We start from the raw sequence: 20,699 nt of genomic DNA, 5'->3' as shown, positions 1-20,699 counted from the left end.
TTCCATATCAATCATATTGGCTTATGCGGCGTTGGAGAGAGTAAATTATTAATTGCCTCTGTGTGCCCTTGTACACTAGTTTATGCTATCTCTAATAGAAGAAACAAGACACTCCGATAGGGTCAGTAGAATGACGCCTGGATTTACAACCTAGAATCGAGGGCCAACCCGACCATAATAGTAAATTTAATCAACCAACTAGTGGCCCTATGGATTATAACTCAAATGCATCCGACTAGACCAGAAGAACATGACCAAATTAAATGGAAGCTAAACATGCAAGAAGAATATTCAATAATCAACATTGTCACCATCCAAGACACAATATTTAGGATCAACCAGAATGACCTTCCACATGCTAATATGGAAAGCATGGCCACAAGAAAATGCAAATTCTATATGTGGTTTGTCATACATAACGGAGTTTGGATATCAGATCAACCTACAATCAAAGGACAACCGAACAATGCACGATGGCTCCTATGTTGAGGCGCAAACGAATATGTACTATATTTTCTTATCTAATGCAGATACACCATGAAATTTGGGGCCAAACCAAAATAAGAATGATGGGAGATGCTTGCAACAACCCAAGGAGTCCTAATAAAGGACTATGTACACTAATCCTCCAAGTTGTATGGAAGATTTGGAAGGAGTGAAATCAAAGTTTGAACAGTACGATCTGTTCTTGATCCAATCAACACCAGAAACAAAAATCAGCAGCAACACCCTTCGGCATCGCCAATCTACAATCTCAATCCTTCTTTACAAATTTAACCAGCAAAGGCGCCCATGATGCATCAGCCCGTGTTCTGCATGCCAGCGGCGATGCCCTTCATGGTGAGGATGAGCGTGTCCTCCAGCCCGGGGTCGTACTCACTGTTTGGGTTGAGCTTCACCAGCTTCTCCGCCGCCGCCGACGAGCCCAGCAGCTCCTTGGACAGCGGCGGCCGCGTCTCCGGCCGGAACTCGCCGTCTCGGATCCGCTTCAGCGTGTACGCCTGGCACACATTCAGTGCCGTGATGTATGAGTCACGCAGCATCAGCCGCTGCCTCAAGTAGGGGTCGCTCTCCAGGAGATCCTTGTGCCCAGCAACCTGCGATGCACCAAGAAATGCTCGTGATCATGGCGGCGTGTGTGATCGATCTCATCTGTAGGAGATGAAGTGGTGGTTGCTCTGCTGCCATGGCGAGAGGTTGAGAGCTGGGCTTACTTGCAAGAGGAGGCGCTGTGTCTCGACGTAGTTGGCTCTGAGCTGCTCGCCGAATGGCCGTAGGTCGTCGGGGACGAGGAGCTCGTCGTAGAGCGCGGCGATGCCGGGGTTGCCCTTGGCGAAGACCATCTCGAGGAGGTCGATGGTGACGCGGAAGAAGGGCCACTCGTCGTACATCTCGCGGAGCGTGGCGAGGCCGCGGCCGCCGTCGTGCTCCATGGCGTGCCTGAACGCGGCGCCGAAGCCAAGCCAGACGGGGAGGTGGAACCGCGTCTGCGTCCACGCGAAGATCCACGGGATGGCGCGCAGCGACTCGATGCCGCCGCCGGGCTTCCGCTTGGACGGCCGGCTGCCGATGTTCATCCGCCCGTACTCCGTCTCCGGCGTGGCGGCGCGGAAGTACTCCACGAAGCGCGGCTCCTGGAACACGATGGAGCGGTACTCGTCGGTGGCCACCGTCGCCATGTCGTCGAGCAGGCGGCGCCACTCGGGCTTCGGGGAGACCGGCGGGTTCATGCCGTGCTCCAGGGTCGCCGCCGTGAACCTCTGCAGCGTCCGGAAGCAGAGGTTCTCCTCCCCGAACGACTTCTCGATGACCTCGCCCTGGACGGTCACGCGGAGCGAGCCATTGACGGTGTTCGGCGGCTGGGACAGGATGGCGAGGTGGCTCGGCCCGCCGCCGCGCCCCACAGTGCCGCCCCGGCCGTGGAAGATGGTGAGCTTCACGCCGTGCCGCTCTGCCACTCCAACGATCTCCTCCTGGGCCTTGTACAGCTGCCACGCCGCGGACAGCCGGCCGGCGTCCTTGCCGGAGTCGGAGTACCCGATCATGATCTCCTGCTTCCCGTTGATCCGTTCCTTGTACCAGTCAACGGAGAAGAGGAGCTCCATGGTGGCGCGCGCCTGCTGAAGGTCGGCGAGCTTCTCGAACAGCGGCACGACCCTCAGGGGTTTCTTGACACCACACTCCCGCTGAAGCAGCTCGACGGCAAGCACGTCGGACGGCGCGGTGGCCATGGATATAATGTACGCGCCGAAGCTGTCGCCGGGGAGCTCGGCGATGACCCGGAACGTGCCGAGCACGTCGGCGACCTCCTCGGACTGCGACAGGTCGGGGCCGAAGAGCGGGCGCCTGCCGCGGAGCTCGGACACGAGCCACTCCTGGCGCCGCTCCTCGGGCCACTCCCGGTAGGAGCCGATGCCGAGGTGCGTGGTGATCGCGTCCATGGCGTCGGTGTGGCGGTCCGACTCCTGCCGGATGTCGAGCTTCACGAGGCAGAGGCCGAAGGTGGAGACCTGCCGCATGAAGTCGAGCAGGCTGCCGTCGGCGATCAGCTTGTCGCCGCAGTCGCACAGCGATCGGTAGCATAGCTCAAGTGGCTCCAAGAACTGCAGCAAAGTTCACCAATCTTGGAATCTTCGTTTGATTTCGAGAAGACACATTTACAACGCGAGAATTTTTTTATCCAATCAATGAAGAAATCGAACAGATTTGTACAAAAAACATCAAGAAAATCATGAATTCCAAACTGTATATTAGATTTTGAGCTTAAATTCAGTTGGAAAAAAAACTAGTTACCTGCTCGACGTTGATGTAAGTCTGGTCTTCGGGAATGCTAGAAATTCCCTTCGACAAGATCTGGCGAGCACGCTCGCAGGTATTGTACAGCTTGTCCCTCACATCGCCGAGTATGATGCGGTAAGGCTCTCCCGGAGAAATCTTCTTCCAAAACTCTGCAGTAATCGAGCCAAACCAGCATCAGCATTCGTACGACATTTCCAACGTGGAATCTACCACAATCAATCGAGAATGGGCACCATACCAATGTAGTATTTGGCGTACTTCCGCGAGGACTTCCGGTGCAACTCGTTGGCGCGAGCTCGGAGCTCGTCGTTGCAGCGCCACATCGAGAGCTACAGAGACAGAAGCGAGCGATCGTTCAGAGCTTCAGATAGCAGAAACAGTGATGAACTGGTGCAGAAATCCAAATCGAAATTCAGAACAGCAAGCACCTCGAACATCAATTCGGCCATCTTGGAGAAGTACATGTTGGCAGCCATCATCCTGGCAAGCAGGCACACGTCCCTGGTAACCTCAGGAGTAACCCTCGGATTCCCTGCACCACCGTGGTCAATTCGATTAAGTTCTTCACCTCACCTCTCTTCTCGAATTCGGCAGAAAGGGGGGGTTCGTTAGCTCTACCGTCGCGATCGCCGCCCATCCAGGAGGAGAACTGGATGAGGGGGGCGTTGTACGGGAGGCGCTCGTCGATGCCGATGTTCCTGAGCGCCGTGTCGACGCGCCGGAGGAACTTAGGCACGCCGTTCCAGATGGTGTCGTGGAAGTAGCTCATCCCGGCGCGCATCTCGTCCTGCGGCGTCGGCGGCGTCCGCCGGATCTCGTCCGTCTTGAACGCCGCAAGAATCTGCAAATTCGACGGCACGTCACACGACATGGTGGCGATTGGAGACGAGACGAGATTGCTCGGTCGGGTGGTAGCGGTAGAGGCAGCAGCAGCACAGCACCTCTCTCTGAAGTGCCTCGTCGATCTCCTGCTGCTCGTTGTCGGAGATGCCCTCGATGCAGAGCTGTGTCAAGCAGCTCCTGATTCTGAAACAACGAGCACCAATCCGTTGACGAACACGTCGATGATCAGGTGAAGGGAAGCATCGGTGGGTTGTTAGTTACCTTGCGTGCTTCTGGAGGAGTGATCGCCTGACGGACTGCGTGGGGTGCGCGGTGAGGACGAGGTCGATGGTCTGGCTGCGCAGCGCGTCGAACACCTCGCGGGGGGACTTGCCGAGGCCGCGGACGAGGCGATGGAACGTCTCGTCGATGTCGGACTCGGTGGGGGCCGAGGCCTCGTCGACGAAGTCCCCGCGCCGGCTCGTCTCCGCCTTCTTGCGGTACACCATCTGGATCTCCTCGGCGAGGTTGGCCAGGTTCAGCATGTGGGAGAACGAGCTCGCCACCATGATGGCGTCGCCGACGTCCAGGCTCGTCAGGAGGCCGCCCAGCTCGCCCAGCCTCGCCGGGCCGCCCTCGCTCTGGTACTCGCCGGACAGCCTCAGGCACTCCTCCACCTACGCCGCCATTAATCCTCGGTCACTCTCGCAGTGCAGCCGGCTGCAGACCACACCGACACGCGATCAAACGAGAAGAAGCTTTGCATACCACTTGTCTGAAGTGGCCGCCGTGGAGGTCCTCGAGGATGTCGAGGAAGCGCGCGACGAGGAGCGTCTCGTAGTCGACGAGGCGGTCGTCGGCGGACACCTTCTCCGGCGCGAGCTGCCGGAGGCGGGCGTCGATGGAGTACTCATGCCGCCGCCCCTCCGCCACCGCCATCTCCCGCACCACAGACGACGACGACGACACGCTCCCCGCTCCCCGGACGGCGCACCGCGGCGGCGGCGGCGTCGTAAGGCCGCTCCTCCGCCGGCCGGGGAGCTTTACGAAGAGGGTGAACGGCGCAGGCTGGAGCTGCACCATCGCGGCTCGCGTACAAATTTATACCGCGCGCGCGGGTGCACGGCGAGGCGCCATTTCCCGGTTTTTTTAAAGCGGGCGAAGCGAAGCGAAGGGAGAAGCGCACGCGAGAACGCGAGAGGATTTTGTGGTGTCACGGCTGCTAATGTCCCCGGTGTGGCTAACCCATCCACGCGTGCCATACAATTCTCGCCGTACGAGATGCTTGTACTGGCTAGCTAAAGCCCAAAAGTATCCCAGTTTTGTGACTCTTCTATGTATCTTATTTTCATTTTTGTTCTTTTTTGGTGAGGATTTATGGGTTATGAGAAGTCACCCTTTGCATCTCTGGAAGTATTTCACGTTCCGGATGGCTCTCTGCTGCTTCGTTCTTTCAGGAACTGAAGAGCTGAAGATTGGTTCATGGCTGGGATTCAGTGACGTTCGTTTTATTTGGCTGGTTGAACACTGGACCAACAGAGACAGGCCTTGGCTGCAAAAACTGGGCAAACTGCAAGAGGGACAGTCTGTTAAAAACTGGGAATAGACGAATAGGAGAGGAAGGCAGTTTGCTTCAGGAATTCAAATTGGAGGAACAATCTGTTAAAAACTGGAGACAAACGAATAGGAGAGGAACACTGTTTCCTTCAGGAATTCACATTGCAAAAATGCATAAGAAATGGCATCCAAGTAGCCAAGTTTGCTATGCTACACAAACAAATAGACCACTAATTAAAAATTAGCAAAATGCGGCCACTTGCTCTAGAAGTAGTTGCAAATGACCATTTCCCAGTTCCCACAAACCACAAGAATCGAGCACCACGTCAATCTGATGACAAATGGTTAGCATGTGCCATAAAAGAATGAATTGCCGTAAAAGAGCTTGTTTTCAAATAGTGATAGTAAGGTTAAGACTTGAACATGCAACGATGAAACAGAAAGCACAACTCATGTTAAAAACAGGAGGCATTGGAAGCATCCTAAGAGGTACTCCTTTCGCTTTTTTTTAATTAACACGGTTGACTTTTACATCTATATTTAACAATTCATCTTATTCAAAATATATATATATAATTATTGATTATTTTATTATGATTTGACTTATTACTAAAGTAACTTTGATTATGATTTATAATTTTGCATATTTGCATAAAATTTTTGAATAAGACAAAAGGTCAAACATAGATTCAAAAACCAACGGTGTCAATTAAAAAACCGGAGGGAGTAACAAACTGGTAATTGAACTAATTACTGCAGTATACATCTAAAAGGAAAAAAAAAGGCTTAGTAGTTCACTATGGAAGAGTTATGTAAAGTCTGTACAGCAGTCTAACCATGCTCGATACACTACCATGTACAGCAGTCCAGACTCAGATTATGCTAACTCATGCAAAGAATAAAAAAAGCATATCATACTCTGGCTTTCTTGTTGGTAAAAATAAGGGGAAGGGGGTGAACAAAACACAATCTTATACCAAGTTGGAAGCCAGAGCCCAGAGGCAACTTAAAATCTTGATGATTGGCAGCATTTTAACTTAATAGGCAGTATTAGTAACTTTGTACCATTATGTATACACCAAACAGATTTTCTCCATAGACCCAACGTAACAAATGAACACAGATAATGTTGTTAACTAAACAAAAACCGATAGTAATGTGAATGATTAGCACTTCAGAATTATTTGCCTTTGTTGAGGACAAGGACAATAGATCAACAGCATACTTCACAAGGAAAAACTGTTGCGCTGATCCCCCACCCCCCAAGGTCTTATTATGAATGCAAAGAGATGTTCAATACAGCGCTAGGGAAAACAGTTTAACATGCTTATTTTACTAGTTAATTTTACTATCAAAAATAAATAATAAAGTTAATTTACATAATATGAAAATGATCTAACATTTTCACAACCACATGGCCTATGATAGAATACACTAATATGAACTAAAATGGGTACGAAACAGACCTGCAAAATCTAATTACAATCAAGAAAAGGATGTTATTCACATTTTCTCACTGCATCTTGTTCTAGCTCAATATACAGAAAAATAGTTTCATACGCATTCCAGTCGAGTATTCATATATCACTCCAATTATCATCATCACCTCCCTCATCACTAGCCACAGCCTGATAGCATTGAAATAATCAGGGACAAACATTTAAAAAAAAGGCAGTGCACAAATGAACATCAGGGAGAAAAGAATCAATACAAACCTGGCGGATTGCATTTGCCTTCTCCAAGATTGCTACAACGTTGGAGTTGGCAGTGGACGGTGATGAGTTGTTTGTCTTAGATGCATTTGTTCGTCTTAAATTGAATGTCTGCATTATGTGAACATATTAAAACAACTAGCTATAATTATTTGTGCTGATATGAAGCTATGCATCCTCTAAAAAAAATAGATGAATCTATGCATTATACAAGCATAGTAACAAACTAGTTAGCCTGTTTATTGTGTATTATAGTTTGGTTGAGAGAGATGAGCTCTAAGTTTGGTGCTCTAGTGCATTGTGTTTCAACTGCAAATCTGCAAGTAGGCGTGGATCAAGAAACCTTAAGATAAGGACCTGTCAGGCAGCGTTATACAAGTACAGTAGTGCAGATTATTGAAATACCTTGCTCCTGATTTGTTGAAGCAATTCCTCCCTTTCATCCAAGTTTTTTGCATCATTGCCAACTGCTTTTGACTTTTCATGCCCATTTAGCTTCTGCTGACCTGACTGAATAGTTATTAAAATATCAGTATTAAATGCCACAATCAAATGCTACAAACTTACTAACTAGTTTTCATGTTCAAGACTCAATTACTTACCATTAAAAAAATACTATTTATTGGAAAAAGAAAACAGCAAAAACTCTCCACAATATACTGTCACGCAGCATTTTGGCACTATTTGGTCACCCATAAAATAACAAGGGATTAAATGAACGAGGATACACATCAGTTTATGGCAGAATGTGCTGTATAGGATATGTCCAAATTGCACATGTTATGTAACTAAAAATTCTACTGTTCAGGTTTCGACACAAAACTATCTATACTACTAAAAGACACTAGTAGTGGTGATGAGTTTGCCACCAACACTAACATGCAGGCCACGATATAAGGACAACATGCAAGTGCTGGACTTGCTGGCTATGCGATTTTTTTTAATTTTTAAACATTTTTAATAAATAATTTTATTACTAAACATCGGAGAAAAATATTTTCACTATATGAACATTTCGGCCACACCATCAATATTGACATGGCAAAACAACGCAGCCACGCCACCAATACTGACGTGGCAAGCCTACCACGCCAACCAGCCTGCGTGGCAACGTTATCTTGCCACGCCACCAACAATGGCGTGGTCAAAAGGTTCATACGGTGAAAATATTTTCCTTCAAGGTTTAGTAATAAAATTATTTATTAAATAAGTTTAAAAAATAAAAAAAATCTGGCTATACAACCTATGCTACCTCTTGTTGAAAATTGTGTACTTCAGCTGCTATTGCTCTCCAGTACTATGTATGTTGGCCCTATTTAATTTTCTATTTCTTTGCTTCTCGTCATCTTGATTTAGCATAAAGTCGTATTTTTTAGGTTTTCATTGTAATTTTAAATGAGATACGCAACACAATTTATTAACGAGTTCATATTTCATTATAATATGAAGTTTTTTCCCTTAACATTGGTGGTATGTCTCATATTGAGAAATATAACTAACTATGGCAGCACTTTTTTAAGTTGAAAAAACTTGTTTCAAAAAAATACAAGATTTTCAATAAGGACTTAATTTTTTGGCTATTTTTAATAATCTGTCGCAACACACGGGTATTTAGCTAGTAAACATAAAGAATAATAGTTTTTTTTTAAAGAAAGCTTGAAGCAAACCTTGTCCCTGATTTGCTGAAGTAAGCTTGCTCTGATGATCTCGATGTTGGGAGGATTGCTGATCTCTTTTACCCCATCAACTATTCTATCATCCTGCATATGTCAAGTTCATGTATCATCAATAAAAGACAGTGATTACTGATACAAAATTATGCAAAACAGAGTTGATCAAAGATGACCCATACTACCTCTTGTTGATCTGGCGGTGCAATGGGCTGAAGATTTTCTTCCTGAATAGGGGTGTGTACTGGCGGTAGACCTGAGGTGCTCTTAAGCATATCTTTAGCTGCAGAACATGTTTCTTCTTGTACAGAGGCTACTTGTCTCATTGTCCTCCATTGCACTGGGGGAAGAGGAGGAGGCGGAGGCAACTGACCTTCATTCGGTGACAAACTTACTGGATTGTGTGGAATGAAGGCATCCTCATTTTTATGATTGTTTGTAACCATCAGAGTATCAAAGTTAGGAAGCTCTCCAGCAGGATGAGAATCTAACGTGCCTAGTCCATTATCACCCCCAAGATCTGCAAGTGATACAGTGGACTTCACACCAGATAAGTCCATTTGCTCAAATTCCACAAAGTTAGTGATTGGTGCTCCAAAGGACCCTGTCTGATTTGGATAATTATGCATATCATGATCCTCCAAACCACCTGCATCCTCTTGATCCCACAACTCAGAGTTTGAATATAACCGTGGACTTAGGTCATCATATGAAGAATAACTATAAGATCTACCAAAAGTATCATCTTCTGATTCAGAACCACTACCAGGTTGTGGAACAGAAGACCCTGGAAGCAACTTAAATGTTGGTAATATCATATCATCAGCATTCTCATGAAAATTTCCATCAGAGAAATCTAAGTCCAATTTTGACATTTCAAACGCACTCATAGGGTGGAAAGATATTTTCATGTACTCGAGCGGTGGAGATGATTTCTCGGAGTATTCGCAACCAGAGAAGAGTGATGATTTGGGCAGTCCATTTGAGTCATTTTCTGCTTTCTTCTCCAATTGAGATGCCTCAAATGCTGTTTCGCTAGGGGCTACAGCAGATATTTGGGTAGATTCATCGGTCCCATTTGCATCAGTGTTACCTATAACAGATGACATAGGAAGATCAGGGTATTTGGGAGTTCTTCGCTGAAGTGTGTTAGCAAGAAATCTCTGCGCAATGCTTGAAAAGCTTGATGCAGACACCAGATTCATGTTATTCCTTCCAGCCATGTCAGTTTTAGTGTACATTTCACCACCATTTTCAGCACTATCTTCAGATTCTAGGAGCTCACTTATTGAAGTTTGTTTGCCAGTAATGCTTTTGTGATCACCGTGCTCAAAAGATGTGGAACAACCTGAGGTCCCCACTGTTTGACCAATAACTGTATCAGGTGTTCTTACTGATTGTTTAGGCTCTGAGCTGGTGTGGTTTGCAGAACCAGGACAGATACCAACAAGCTTCCCCACAAAGCTGCTGGTAATTGGCACATTGCCATTTGGAACATCTACTTCTGCAGATTCGATGGGCTTTGAAAAATGTGGTTCAGCATATCCAGTTGAATGGTAAAGCTGAGATTCATCGTATCCAGGCTTAGTGTCCTCCGTCGAACCATCATGGGCACCAAATACTGGAGGTTTAGATGGCTCAAGTCCAAAGAGCCCAGCATTAGTCCAGAGCTTAACAGAAGATACTCCAGTAGAATTAGTAGGGGCATTCGTTGGAAAGCCTTGAGTTGCACATCCATTCTCCAATGACTCATTCAGTGGCATGGGTCGTGAATTAGATACTTCCGTAGAGCCACCACTTTCAACCTCATCGTCATTCTTTCCAGGATAATCCTGAGGTCTCCTTTGTGACATAATAAAAGAGTCACCAGAGGCATCATCAAGTGAGCTTTTAGTAGCAGATATCTCATTAGGTGGCATGTCAGAAATGGTACACTGGGGATAGGATATAACACAAGCAGTGCCTTCACTACAATCCCTAGAAACCCTTTCTGCATTATTATCAGGACTTTGACTGACAGCAGAGGACTCTTTATTGGAAGGTGTAGCTATATAGCTTGATGGTCCTGGTTCTGATTTCTCAGGAGAATCTGTGGGTGCATCTTCTGCCTTACTCTCTGGAATTTCATTAGTAACAGGGGAACTTTGATTAGGAAGTGTAGTTATATAGGCTCGCAATGGTGACTCTGAAATCTCTGAAAGACCTGGAGCATCCTCTGTATTACTCACAAGAGTATTAGTAGAAATAGGTGAACCTTCAGTATGAGGAATAGTTGTACATCCTGATAATACTGGCTGTGAAATGTCAGGAGCATCTGCACTTGGCAAACTGGGATAATCAGCTGTGCTGTCAGAAGCAGGAGGCATACCAAAATTTTGACATGCAACAGGGAATTCAGCAATAGAAGAATCAGGAGACTCACTGCCAATATTATCTATCAAGTCCACCTGAGGAACATAAACATTGAGGGAAGGTACTGGTGCCACTTTACTTTTAGTTTGAACTTCAGGTTCAGTCTCTGTCTCAGATTCAAGTGTGTTAAGTGCATCCACATAGTTGTCTGTTTCACTGGGGACCTCATCATGGTGGTTCAAGCCTGATGACACCAATAACAGTTTTGCCTTTTGATGTAATGCCTCTTGCTGCTCCAAAGTCTCCATCTCCCTATGGTCGATTTCTTGCTGCTCAGGGCTAATACATTTAGCTTCTTCATGTTCAGCCTTATCCATGACAACATCATCACAGTAGACGGATGTTGTAGACATGGTAATTTCAGCCTTCTCGTCCCATTTAACAGAAGGTGACCTAGCAGTCATATCATCTAGCAGGGAATTTTGCTTCAAACCATCACCTAGATCATCTGCACTGGTACCATCAAGCCGTGTGTGCAAGGGGGTATTGCTAAGCTTGTGTAGATTAATATTTGCCAGCTTATCATGACCATTTTCATGAGGAACTACAGTTGGCTTTGTATCTAAAGCTTGTTCTGTGAAACTCAGTCGTGCTTTCGAACTAAAGGAAGAAGATCTGCTTATATTTTCTGGGTTAGATCTTACGTCAGGTGTAGACCTATTCTCTGAAAAGCTCCGGCCATCGGTACTAGGAGACGCAAAGTGCCTGCTGGCAAAACAAGACTACTAAGAAGGTTGTTCGAGATACATGATCCAAATACAAGTAAAATAGAGTCAAGGGGGGTGAAAAAGATAAGATAAATATGTGTCTTTAATTTTGAGATTTTTGTTGCACCTGCTGGTAAGCTGAACAGCGGTGAGTGCTCGCTGCAATTCGCCATTCCTCTGCTTGGGTGTAGTTTGTCCATGATATGGTTCTCTCAAGCGTGAACCTTTTCTCTGTCCAAGTTCAAAATATTTTTTAAGTCCTTCAGCACACATGACAAAATATTACAACTGCCATTCTGACTTCAATGAGCCACAGCAGTTCAATAACAGAATCAGATATGGGTGGTGGTTCAGCAGCACATGTAGCAATTCTCGTACATATACTCACAGGTTCAAGTAGAATATGACCACATAAATGAGTTTAAAATATTTTAGCACAAATTTATTCAATTATCATTGACAATTTTACAGGAACCATTGTTTCTTGCTCCTATGAGATTATTAACCATAGTAACAAAACTCAGTAACTCTAAATAACTATTTCCTCCGTCCCAAAATAAGTTCATTTTTCTAGTTCAACACTAACAAATATTTCTAGTCCCAAAATATTTCTAGAAAGATGAACTTATTTTAGGATGGAGGGATTATTTCTTATCTCTTCATAAGGGCCACATTCAGACTTCTACCTGATCTTGACATGAGCTAAGTATGGTGATTTCTAATCACTGACTTTAGACCATTATATGATGGTGTCAGTTTTATATGTTTGCTGATGGAGTAGAGTGGAACAGCAATACCATAGGTGTGCACATTAATTGTTAACTGTGTCTCTATTGCTGTTTGAGAGACAAGAACGCCATGGATCATCTGATGAATAAATGCAGAAAGTAAAATAACAGAACCTTGATTTTCTGAGATTTCTTTTCTCTTTGGAAACTTCCTGTCTTGTCTGCTCTCATCATATCCCATGCTTTCTTGAAGTATGATGGATCAGAATGTCTCCTCGAACAAGCCCCAGCACCAGCATTATCAAACCTAAAAACCAAACATTTTAGGAACCACAAGCGCTTCAATAAAGAAAATAATAAATTCTTACTTATCAAGAAGGTATAGTCGTGGTGGGTCTCGACATTCTTCATAGGAATCCATCATAAATCGAGGCAGATCACTGGATAGCAGGTGATTCTGCTCATCTTTAAGTTGTGAATGCCAATCAGAGCCTGCATTTTACCAGCACATTCAACACAAAACTGTGAGGCAAATAGGCAATCTAAAACCAAATTATTGGGTGAGAGCATGAGGCATTCAATTATGAGACAGCATCTCACCGCTTTGTACTGTGTGGATCTAGTAGCAGTAAAACTAAAGTTTAATTCATTACTAACAACCAGGGCTGCTCGAACATCATGGCTAGGTTAACTTACTACTACCAAAAAAGGTCTATATCAATTTAGTGCCACCAAAGTCATCAACTGGCAGTTCTTTCATAGGTTCGACTATTTTTCAGGTTGGCATTTTGAAATAAACTACTATCAACCTCACGCACATCAACATCAGGCTACTTCAACTAGTTTCAGTCCATTCTGATGAGTTTGTGAGCAAATCAGTGACAACTAATTGGTTAAGATTGTTGTTGACAATTTAAATATACATAGGAACCCATACAATTTTTTTTGAACCTCTGGTCACGATATATTGGCATTGATATGGTATGTACCTGGTACATAAGTGAAATGTATATGGCTCTTCTGATTCTTGACAGCTTTTTCAAGAGATGGAAGTGCTGCCTCAATGTTCTGTACTCGAGTCAGCACCTTGCGCCCCCTAGCAGATGTGGTTATAACTTGCTCATGTAGGTCATGAAAAACATCTGCTGCAAATCTGATAAGACCAAAAATATCGCTTAGGCAAATATCACGTAGGCACACTAAACTAAATGTTAACAGCTTGACATGAAAAATAGAGGTCCGACGATATTCATAGAGCCCAACAAAAAGGCAGAAGTTCGATTTTTACTATAAACAGTTAAGAAACATACAGTGCTAATAAAGAAAGAAAGAAAGAAACATAGCAAAAGCATGCAGGGACATAGGGATGTATTCAAAAGTAAAATTAATAGCCAAAAACAAACTTCCAAAATGATGGTGGGCGCTTTTGATCAGCAAGCAAAGGAAATCGCCAACAGCCTTGAAATCCTAAGGGTGGAACTAGAAAAGACATTCAATAACATCTATCACAGATGCATCCAACCACCATTTAGACTAACTAAAACATGAAATTTTCAAAATAACCAGTCATTTCATCCAAAAACAAAAATGGAACTTTCCAAAGCATAACCCATAACCCCATGCTAACACAAGATCTTACTGAAAACCATAGTCACATATACTCAAATACACAAGACAGTTTCTACCAATTCACCAAAGCATGCAACCCAAACGAAGCAAATGAGGCCAGAAACCACATTGATTAGCCATTTTCCACTCCTGTAGCGTATAACTTGCCACTACCACCATCCAACCCTAACAAGAGATCCCAGCAAACACGCACGTACCCAGTTCCGGCCAGACAGCTCCGCAATTTATCGATAACCGACAGACCGAAACCCTGCTATAATTCCTAAAACCCAGATTGCCACTCGTCTCATCAAATCCAACCACCTCAATCCCAGATCCCAGTTCCTACGCCCAAACCCCAATCCTATGCCCAAATTAGAACAACCCAGCATTCCCGAACCAGCGCGAAACTATGTTCAGGAATAGCAGCTGCTCGCCGAAATCATCACACATGTAGATGTAGCACACCAGATCCCACGCTAAAGCCACGCACTCACTCGCCGACTCGAATCTCGTCTGAATCGCAGCCCCAAGCAGCAGCAGCAGCGAGAGAGAGAGGGGGGGGAGGGTGCATTAAAAGGTGCTTACTCCGCGAGATCTCCGAGCTGCCGCAGGATCCCGACGAGGCCGGCGACGGCGACGCCCTCGAGCAGCGCCTTGGGCTCCGCCTCCCCGCCCTTCTTCGCAGCAGCTCCAATTCCTCCTGCTCCTCCTCCACCACCACCACCGCCGCCGCCGCCGTACAGGTCGGGGTCCCCCAGCCCGACCTCATTCCGCACCTCGAACCTCACCAGCGGCATCTCCACCCACCGGCCACCAACACCTCCTCACCGCCGAGCGGCACCGCCCCTCATCCCCCTACCACCATAAAAAGGCGACGCCGCAACGGCTACTTTTCCCCGTGCGGGGAAAAGCGGTGGGAGGGAGCGGGTGCGCCGCCTACTCCGGGAGAGGGAGAGAGCTTCCCCCCGCGATGGCGCGTCACAGGTTGCCGCCTCCTCAAGGAAGGGCGCCGCGAGGCGAAGAGCAGCAGCAGCAGCGCACTGGACTGGACTGGACGGGCGACGCCGACCCGTGGCGAGGCGCGTCGGTCTCCGACAAGGTGCTTGGCGAAAGGGACGGGGGGGAGAGGGAGAGCGGGGGCAGCACGAGGGGGGGCGGGGGGGGGGGGGGGGGGGTGTAAGTGGTGGTGGGGTGGTGGCTGCTACTGTGGTGTGTCGTGGGCTTGTACTGCGCGGTGCGGTGCGTGCGTGTGTCTCTCGCGCTGTTTTTCTCCTTGCGTTTTTCTTTGTGTTTGGGTCGTGGACTTTTGGGGCTGGGAGGGGCAAAAATAAAAAAATGGAACCTGGGAGTTGGGGCATGCGTTTTGTGTCTTTAGGCAGTATACAGAAATGGGAGGTCAATTGGTTTCTTTGGGGGGTCTTTTTGGTAGCCTAATAGGACATGGTTGTTGATTGTGTTTATTCCCATGTTTATAATATAATAGATTATGCATATATTTCTAAAAATAAGAGAAATATGAATAATCATGTAAAAACGATGGCGGTTGAGCGAACAAAGTAGGAGTAAAAAAGTTGATTAATGGAAAAATAAAATTGTATTACATATGTTTCATATCATGAATCAATTTAGTTTTCTTCTAACTCAAATCTCTTCAAGTTTAAACAAGTTGATAAAAAATGAACTAACATCTACAACATCAATTTAGTTTACTTAAATCTGCCATTGAATAAATTTTAAAATTTATTTATTTATATGGGAAATATTGCTATATTTTTATAATTTGATCAAATTTAAAGATGTTTAACTCAAAATAAACTTAAATGACTTATATGGAACAGATGACGTACAAAAGTTGATATCCAATAAAATGATATAAAAGTTGATAGGTAGAAAATAATGTATGATCTCGGAATTACAAAATCTCTTATACTAGGGGATAAATTTAAATGACAAAATACGAACTTATATTATGAGACCAAAAAGTATGTTTTCGTAAAGGAGAGGCGTCAGTTTTTAGGCTAGACCGTAATAATTGAGACAAGTGGTTGTAAGATACTAGTAGCAGCTAGATGTAGTACCATCATGTAAGCTTACTGTACTTGTACTAGAGTTATGGTTTGGCTAATGATGGTGGTAGAGTGGGTAAGTAGTGGCGATCAATGATCATGTCCAAATTTGACCACAAAGATCTTGTATGACGTCTTCTGTGGATGTTTTTAGGGTAAACTCTTTCTTATATAGGTGCTGTATCTCTTCTTCGTCAGAAACGACACGTAGCTTTTGGTTTTTGTTTAAAAATTGTTTCTGGAAGAAATATAATTTTGCATCCTGGTTAGTAGGGGGAAAACATACTACCTCACGAACAAATTCAGATCTAAATGGTGATAGAACCTATAGTTTGGCCAGAATAAGTAATTGCCGAGGGATAATTTATGAACAGTATAGCATGTACCGTCAATCACTGTTACTTCACCCAGTTTACTGCATGGTACCTCCAACACTACAACGATTTACTGTATTTAATCCTCTCATCTCCAATCGTAGGGTCAACACTGACACTGATGTCAAGACACTATGACCCTCTACAATAAAAACCGATCCAAATCCATCCATATAATGGCAGTACATGCTATTACTTCCTAGTAACTCGGATAACATACGAACCACATGGTGGAACTTGGAAGTTTCTACCTCAGAAAACAGAATGGGGGCCATCCATTCATGCTAGGACCATGGATTTTAGTTGGGTTGTTGGGGGATACAGCCATGAAGGGGAGCTGGAGCCGTTGCTTTATTAGCTTCTTCTTCAATGGGCTTGGTGTGACCATCTCTAGCTCAGTGGTTCCATTATTTGGTACTACCTCCGTCCCTGAATGTTTAACGCCGTTAATTTTTTATACACGTTTGATTTTTTGTCTTATTTAAAAAAATTTTATAAAATATGTAAATATATATATATGCATAAAAATATATTAACAATCAATAAAATGATATAAAAACAATTAATAATTACGTAAATTTTTTAAATAAGATAAATAGTCCAACATATATTAAAAAATTAACGGCGTCAAACATTTAGTGATGAATTGAGTACTAGTAAAAGACCAATGGCATGATCATGCGTAACTATTCTCATCACATCATTTTATTTTTTTTCCTGGTGGGGTGCACCACAGGATCAGGAAGAATCATATCCGGTGATGTCAGTGAGCGAGGATTGGGATGGGCACTACTAGCACATACTAGGAAGGAAGTTAGGAGGAGGGGTCTTGAGTAGGTGCCACATTTCTTGCTTGTGGCCTACAAGGTAGCAAATGTGAAATGCGTGATGATCTTGCTTGCTAGGTGCAGTATTATAATATTGCATTCATCCGTGTACCGTGAGATTCAGACCCTCTAAAGTACTACTCACTAACATGCTAATCTCTTTGCTATTAGGCTCACATATCAGAGATAGTTTTTTAGAAGTAATACTGTTGAGGATCCCATTTTTCGTGTGATGCCGAAGTATGGTCGTTTATCTTAATGTTGTCCTTATATTGCTCTTTTTTGTTTGCTATGCTACTTTATTTATATTTAGGACAATGAAATTTAAATGCTTCTGGTACATACAGTACATGTCTATCTCCTGGGTAGGAGGTAGGGATCAGTCGAGTAAAAAATGGTCACTCCTGTGGACTATTGAAGAAAGTTACTCAAACAGTTGCAAGAAAATGCTAGATTGCTAGTACTTGAGAAACTTTTGTGCAAGTTAGGTTGCGAAATATATCTGTCATTGTTAGGTCGCTATTTCAAAGCAATCCGCGTTTTAACATCTTGTATGCTAGCGTAATTCAATATCTCTACCATCACCATATCATTCTACCAACCACGCAATATATGAAAATAACATTGCTTTACACGTTAGAACATAACAGTTTCAAATTACTTCGGATGTTGGAAACAATCAGACTTTTGCCCATACCTGACTATTCATTTGTAATTTTTAACCTTTCGTCTTATTTAAAAATTTAGTGTAAATATAAAAATTTATAAGTAATACTTAAACTGCTTTTAATAGTAAACAAAATAAATAACATTTTCAATTTTTTTAATAAGATGAGTGATCAAATATTACAACAGAAAGTCAAAATCCCCTATTATATGAGACGGAGGGAGTACCTATTGAATGTTTCATATGATATTTCTGCAAAACACAATTAGTTATCATTCATTTTTTCTATTGTTATAATTACGATAAGTGGTCCTTCTTTAACAACTTTTGTGTATATCATCGAATTTCACGAAACACGAGAAAAAAACAATTTATTTCTAGCATGATGAAATTACACACCAAATATATATTTTCTCCCTCGTATGCACCGATCATGATTTATTAGCAGACAACCACAACCTATTATAGGCCTGAAATTTAGCTCATCCTGATCCTGATCCCAGCCATCCGAATCGGGTTAATTCCCTGGCATTGCTGGACTGAAGCCAGGCAGCCAGCTGGGAGCTGAGAAGGCTACGGTTGTGCAAGCTGAATTGCACGGTGAAGAGCATGGTCCATCCAGCGCCAGAGGTTGGCACCAACCGCTCCTCTCCAGGAGGGCCATGACATTGATGGCGAGGGAAAGCGGCCGCGCCGCTGCTGTCCCTTGGACATCAACTGCCTTTGCGCCCTGCTCCACCGCCGCCCCACGCTGTCTTTGTCAGCTCTCCGCCTGTACGGCTCACTCCAACGCCGCCCGGAATCTCCTCCCCTGTTTTTACTGTGCTCCTTTCTTTAATCCCCTGCAGCTACCACCGTGGAGCGTACTACCCGCCGGGTGATCTGAATTCTGACAGAGTTGACCACCAGCTAGGCATCAGCTAGTTTCAGTAAAAACGCACTTGAAGAATTGCCGAGTTGGTGTTGGTGTCAGTCAGTGTCAGGTGGTGATTAGGTGGTGTTTAAATTAAGAATTTTTTTATAACTGTCACGTCAAATGTTTGACCGTACGTTGGAAGGGGCTTTCGAACGTGAACGAAAAAACGAATTTCACGGCTAGCCTGAAAACCGCGAGACGAATCTTTTGAGCCTAATTAATCCGTCATTAGCATATGTTGGTTACTGTAGCACTTATGGCTAATCGTAGGCTAATTAGGCTCAAAAGATTCGTCTCAAGATTTCTTTCATAACTGTGTAATTAGTTTTTTGGTTCATCTACGTTTAATATTTTATCTAGGTGTCCAAAAATTCGATGTGATGTTTTGGAGAAAAATTTTGGGAACTAAACAAGGTCTTAGCTTGCAAAATTTTTTTTGCAAAAACATCACATCAAGTTTTCAAATACATATTTGAAGTATTAAACGTAGTCTAATTATAAAACAAATTTTAGATTCCGGTTGGAAACCGCGAGACGAATTTTTTGTGCCTAATTAATCCGTCATTAGCACATATTGGTTACTGTAGCACGTATGGCTAATCACTTTCTAATTAGGCTCAAAAAATTCGTCTTAAGATTTCTTTCGTAACCATGTAAAGGTGTCTAAAGATTTAATACGATGTTTTTAGAAAAAAATTTTGGTAACTAATCAAGCCCTCAGTGCCAGTGTCAGTGGCGGCACCGCGGCCGGGCTTGCCGGCGATGGCGCGCTTCCCCAAGCCAGAGGCTCGATTAGATTACTGCTTTGGTTAAACGACTTAAAGCCAGAGACTCGATTACATTACTGCTTCGGTGCTGGGCAGACGACGCTGGGTTGATTTTTAGTTTTTTTTAAAGTTAAATGATATATTTATAAACAAAATAATTTATAAATAAAAATTTTATATACGTATTTATGATCTAAAAACCAAGGCTTTAAAATAAATAACGGTAAAAAATCTTAAAAATTAGCTTTAAAATTAAAATAAAAAATTTAAATTAAGCATAACTGTGAAAAGACGGGGTGGGTGAATAGACGATAGCTGTGCTGGCCGGAAAAGGATTGGCCGCCGTCTCTGATCTCGCCGGTGACACATGCTTATTGCTCACTGCAGTGTCGTGGTCTCGTGGACTCGCGGTGCCGCTCTGTCGGTGCCAAGCAATTATGATGCGAGCGTGACACTACCTAATACCTTCGCTGATTCGCTGCTGTTCAGCATCAGCATGTGGATCAACCTAATCCGTATTTCTAATCCTATCAATCAAACAGTCACTGGATGTCTGGAACGAAATTACAGAGCTCAGCTACTCAAGAAAAGGCATGGCCATTGGCCCATATTTCTCTGACCAACAAGTGACCAAGCATGCGTGCGTGATGCCAGTGTGCCACAGGGAAGAAGAAGGCACATGGGAGAGATAAGTTTTGCTCATGGCCGCACGCGACGGAGCGACGGTTTACTAGTACCGGTCAAAAGAGACGCAAAATGAGCTGAGCTGCCGCCGGCCGAGCTGGTGCTGGGTTTGGGGCGATGCGAGCAATTGATGGCCGTAGCGACGAGACGAGACGAGCAGTACCGGTGCTATCTCCTCTTGTCCCTGCTGCGGTGGATGGACCAGATCGAGACGCGTCCGCCTTTCCAGCTGCACGCAGCGAGTTGGTTGCAGCGGAAGAGGCCAAGGGGGAAAGATAACCGAAAAAAAAACTGGAAGAAGAAGACCATGAACGACGACGACGACGGCGGTTGGGGGCGTAAGGACGACGCACACATGGGTTGCCCGATCTAGAGGCAGA

At 44.5% G+C, this 20,699-nt stretch overlaps 2 protein-coding genes across 3 annotated transcripts; both read right to left on the bottom strand.

Annotated features, from left to right (window-relative positions):
- Window positions 1-387: 387 nt before the first annotated feature.
- On the bottom strand, window positions 388-5,159 carry LOC102709779 (phosphoenolpyruvate carboxylase 1-like). The gene is made up of 9 exons (XM_040524214.1): window positions 4,390-5,159; window positions 3,904-4,298; window positions 3,741-3,825; window positions 3,418-3,640; window positions 3,228-3,331; window positions 3,038-3,128; window positions 2,794-2,948; window positions 1,215-2,603; window positions 388-1,097 (listed from the first exon to the last, which is right to left on the bottom strand). The coding sequence occupies exons 1-9, from the start codon at window positions 4,702-4,704 to the stop codon at window positions 801-803; spliced, it is 3,054 nt and encodes a 1,017-aa protein (XP_040380148.1). The 5' UTR covers window positions 4,705-5,159; the 3' UTR covers window positions 388-800.
- Window positions 5,160-6,458: 1,299 nt separating this feature from the next.
- Window positions 6,459-15,115, bottom strand: LOC121054450 (SCAR-like protein 2). 2 transcript variants are annotated; one of them, XM_040524206.1, is made up of 10 exons: window positions 14,604-15,115; window positions 13,397-13,560; window positions 12,776-12,899; window positions 12,582-12,714; window positions 11,807-11,910; window positions 8,746-11,680; window positions 8,558-8,650; window positions 7,296-7,400; window positions 6,894-7,001; window positions 6,459-6,806 (listed from the first exon to the last, which is right to left on the bottom strand). In XM_040524206.1, the coding sequence occupies exons 1-10, from the start codon at window positions 14,813-14,815 to the stop codon at window positions 6,756-6,758; spliced, it is 4,029 nt and encodes a 1,342-aa protein (XP_040380140.1). In that variant the 5' UTR covers window positions 14,816-15,115; the 3' UTR covers window positions 6,459-6,755. The 2 variants fall into 2 exon arrangements, with proteins under 2 accessions (XP_040380140.1, XP_040380142.1); XM_040524208.1 differs by having other exon boundaries at window positions 8,746-11,677; window positions 14,604-15,114.
- Window positions 15,116-20,699: the final 5,584 nt, after the last annotated feature.

This window comes from Oryza brachyantha, chromosome 1 (genome assembly GCF_000231095.2).
Source record: "Oryza brachyantha chromosome 1, ObraRS2, whole genome shotgun sequence".
Taxonomy (NCBI): domain Eukaryota; kingdom Viridiplantae; phylum Streptophyta; class Magnoliopsida; order Poales; family Poaceae; genus Oryza; species Oryza brachyantha.
The sequence above is the reverse complement of the archived record's forward strand: the minus strand, read 5'-3'. Positions and strand labels throughout refer to the sequence as shown.